The sequence below is a fragment of the Octopus bimaculoides genome, chromosome 27 (genome assembly GCF_001194135.2).
Source record: "Octopus bimaculoides isolate UCB-OBI-ISO-001 chromosome 27, ASM119413v2, whole genome shotgun sequence".
NCBI lineage: Eukaryota > Metazoa > Mollusca > Cephalopoda > Octopoda > Octopodidae > Octopus > Octopus bimaculoides.
In genome coordinates, this window is record NC_069007.1 from 5,392,021 (window position 1) to 5,393,657 (window position 1,637).

At 41.1% G+C, this 1,637-nt stretch overlaps 1 protein-coding gene across 1 annotated transcript in view; it reads right to left on the reverse strand.

Annotated features, from left to right (window-relative positions):
* Nucleotides 1-1,637, reverse strand: part of LOC106867625 (roundabout homolog 2) — a 387,456-nt gene that overhangs the window by 24,867 nt on the left and 360,952 nt on the right. The window contains exon 7 of the mRNA XM_014912549.2: nt 490-603. Within this exon, the coding sequence (XP_014768035.1) occupies nt 490-603 (114 nt within the window). The remainder of the gene's footprint in view (nt 1-489; nt 604-1,637) is intronic.

Sequence of the window (1,637 nt, forward strand, 5' to 3'; positions counted from 1 at the left end):
TGAGCACTCCACAGACACGTGTACCCTTAACGTAGTTCTTGGGGATATTCAGCGTGACAGAGTGTGACAAGGCTGACCCCTTTGAATTACAGGCACAACAGGAACAGGAAGTAAGAGTGAGAGAAAGTTGCGGTGGAAGAGTACAGCAGGGTTCGCCACCATCCCCTGCCGGAGCCTCGTGGAGCTTTAGGTGTTTTTGCTCAATAAACACTCACAACACCCGGTCTGGGAATCGAAACCGCGATCCTATGTCCGCGAGTCCGCTGCCCTAACCACTGGGCCATTGCACCTCCACTTGGTAATGGTACCTCATCTACAATAGACAAAATGCTAAGCCTAAAATTCCTATTTATTTCTCATCCATTTTAATTTCATTGTATTCTAAACAAATATTTTTTATTAATTGTCAACGAAATCGAAATGAATGGGGAAAAATGATTTATATGCTCCACATTCTACCAATAAGCAATTAAAAAGTATAATGATTACCTTTAGCCCAAAAAACCAGTGGGTGTGGGTCACCATAAACTTGACAGTTCAAAATTTTGGTTGAATTTTCTTCCGCAATAACATGTCCGATTGGTAGCAATATCACAGGTGGAACTAAAAATAAAAAGAAAAAAAGAAACCATCAAAAGCTAATTAAATCTCACCAATCTCACTAATGATTTGAAGTGACTGTGCAATTAAATGATAGATTGGCAGAGTTCTTAGAGCATCAGACAAAAGTATCTTTTGTCATTTATTCAAGCTCTTTGTATTCTGAGTTAAAACCTCACTGAGGTCAGTTTTGTCTTTCTTCTTTCCAAGATTGATAAAATAAAGCACCAGTCCCATACTAGAGTTGATGGGGCTGATTCACATCCTAACTGTGGCCCTGTGCTTAAATTAGAAACCTGGCAAAAAGGTTCAGTACCACTGTGTGGCACCTTGGGCATGTGTCTTCTCCTACAGCCTCAGGCTGACCAAAGCCTTTTGTGTGGATTTGGTAGATGGAAACAGAAGACCATCATATATATGTGGGTGTGTGAGTATGTATGTTATTTCTTTACTACCCACAAGGGACTACACACAGAGGGGACAAACAAGAACAGACAAATGGATTAAGTCGATTATATCGACCCCAGTGCGTAACTGGTACTTATTTAATCGACCCGAAAGGATGAAAGGCAAAGTTGACCTCGACGGAATTTGAACTCAGAACGTAGCGGCAGACGAAATACCGCTGAGTATTTCGCCCGGCGTGCTAACGATTCTGCCAGCACACCACCTGTGTCTATGTCTGTGTTTGTCTTCCTCACCCCAGCTTGACAACTGATGTTAGTGTGTTCATGTCCCTGTAACTTAGTGGTTCAGCAAAAGTGACTGATAGAATAAGCACCAGGCTTTTAGAAAAAGAAGTACTGGTGTTGATTTGTTTGACTGAAAATTCTTCAAGGTGGTGCTCCATTATGGCCACAGCCTAATGGCTGAAACAAGTGAAATATAAAAGTTCAAAGATATATGTGTGCGTGTGTGTGTGTGTGTATGTATATGTGTATACGTATGTATGTATGTGTATCTTTGTGTTTTGTGTTCTCCCCCCACTGCCACTTCACAACTGGTGTTGGATTTTTTTTTTTTTACTTGTTTCAGTC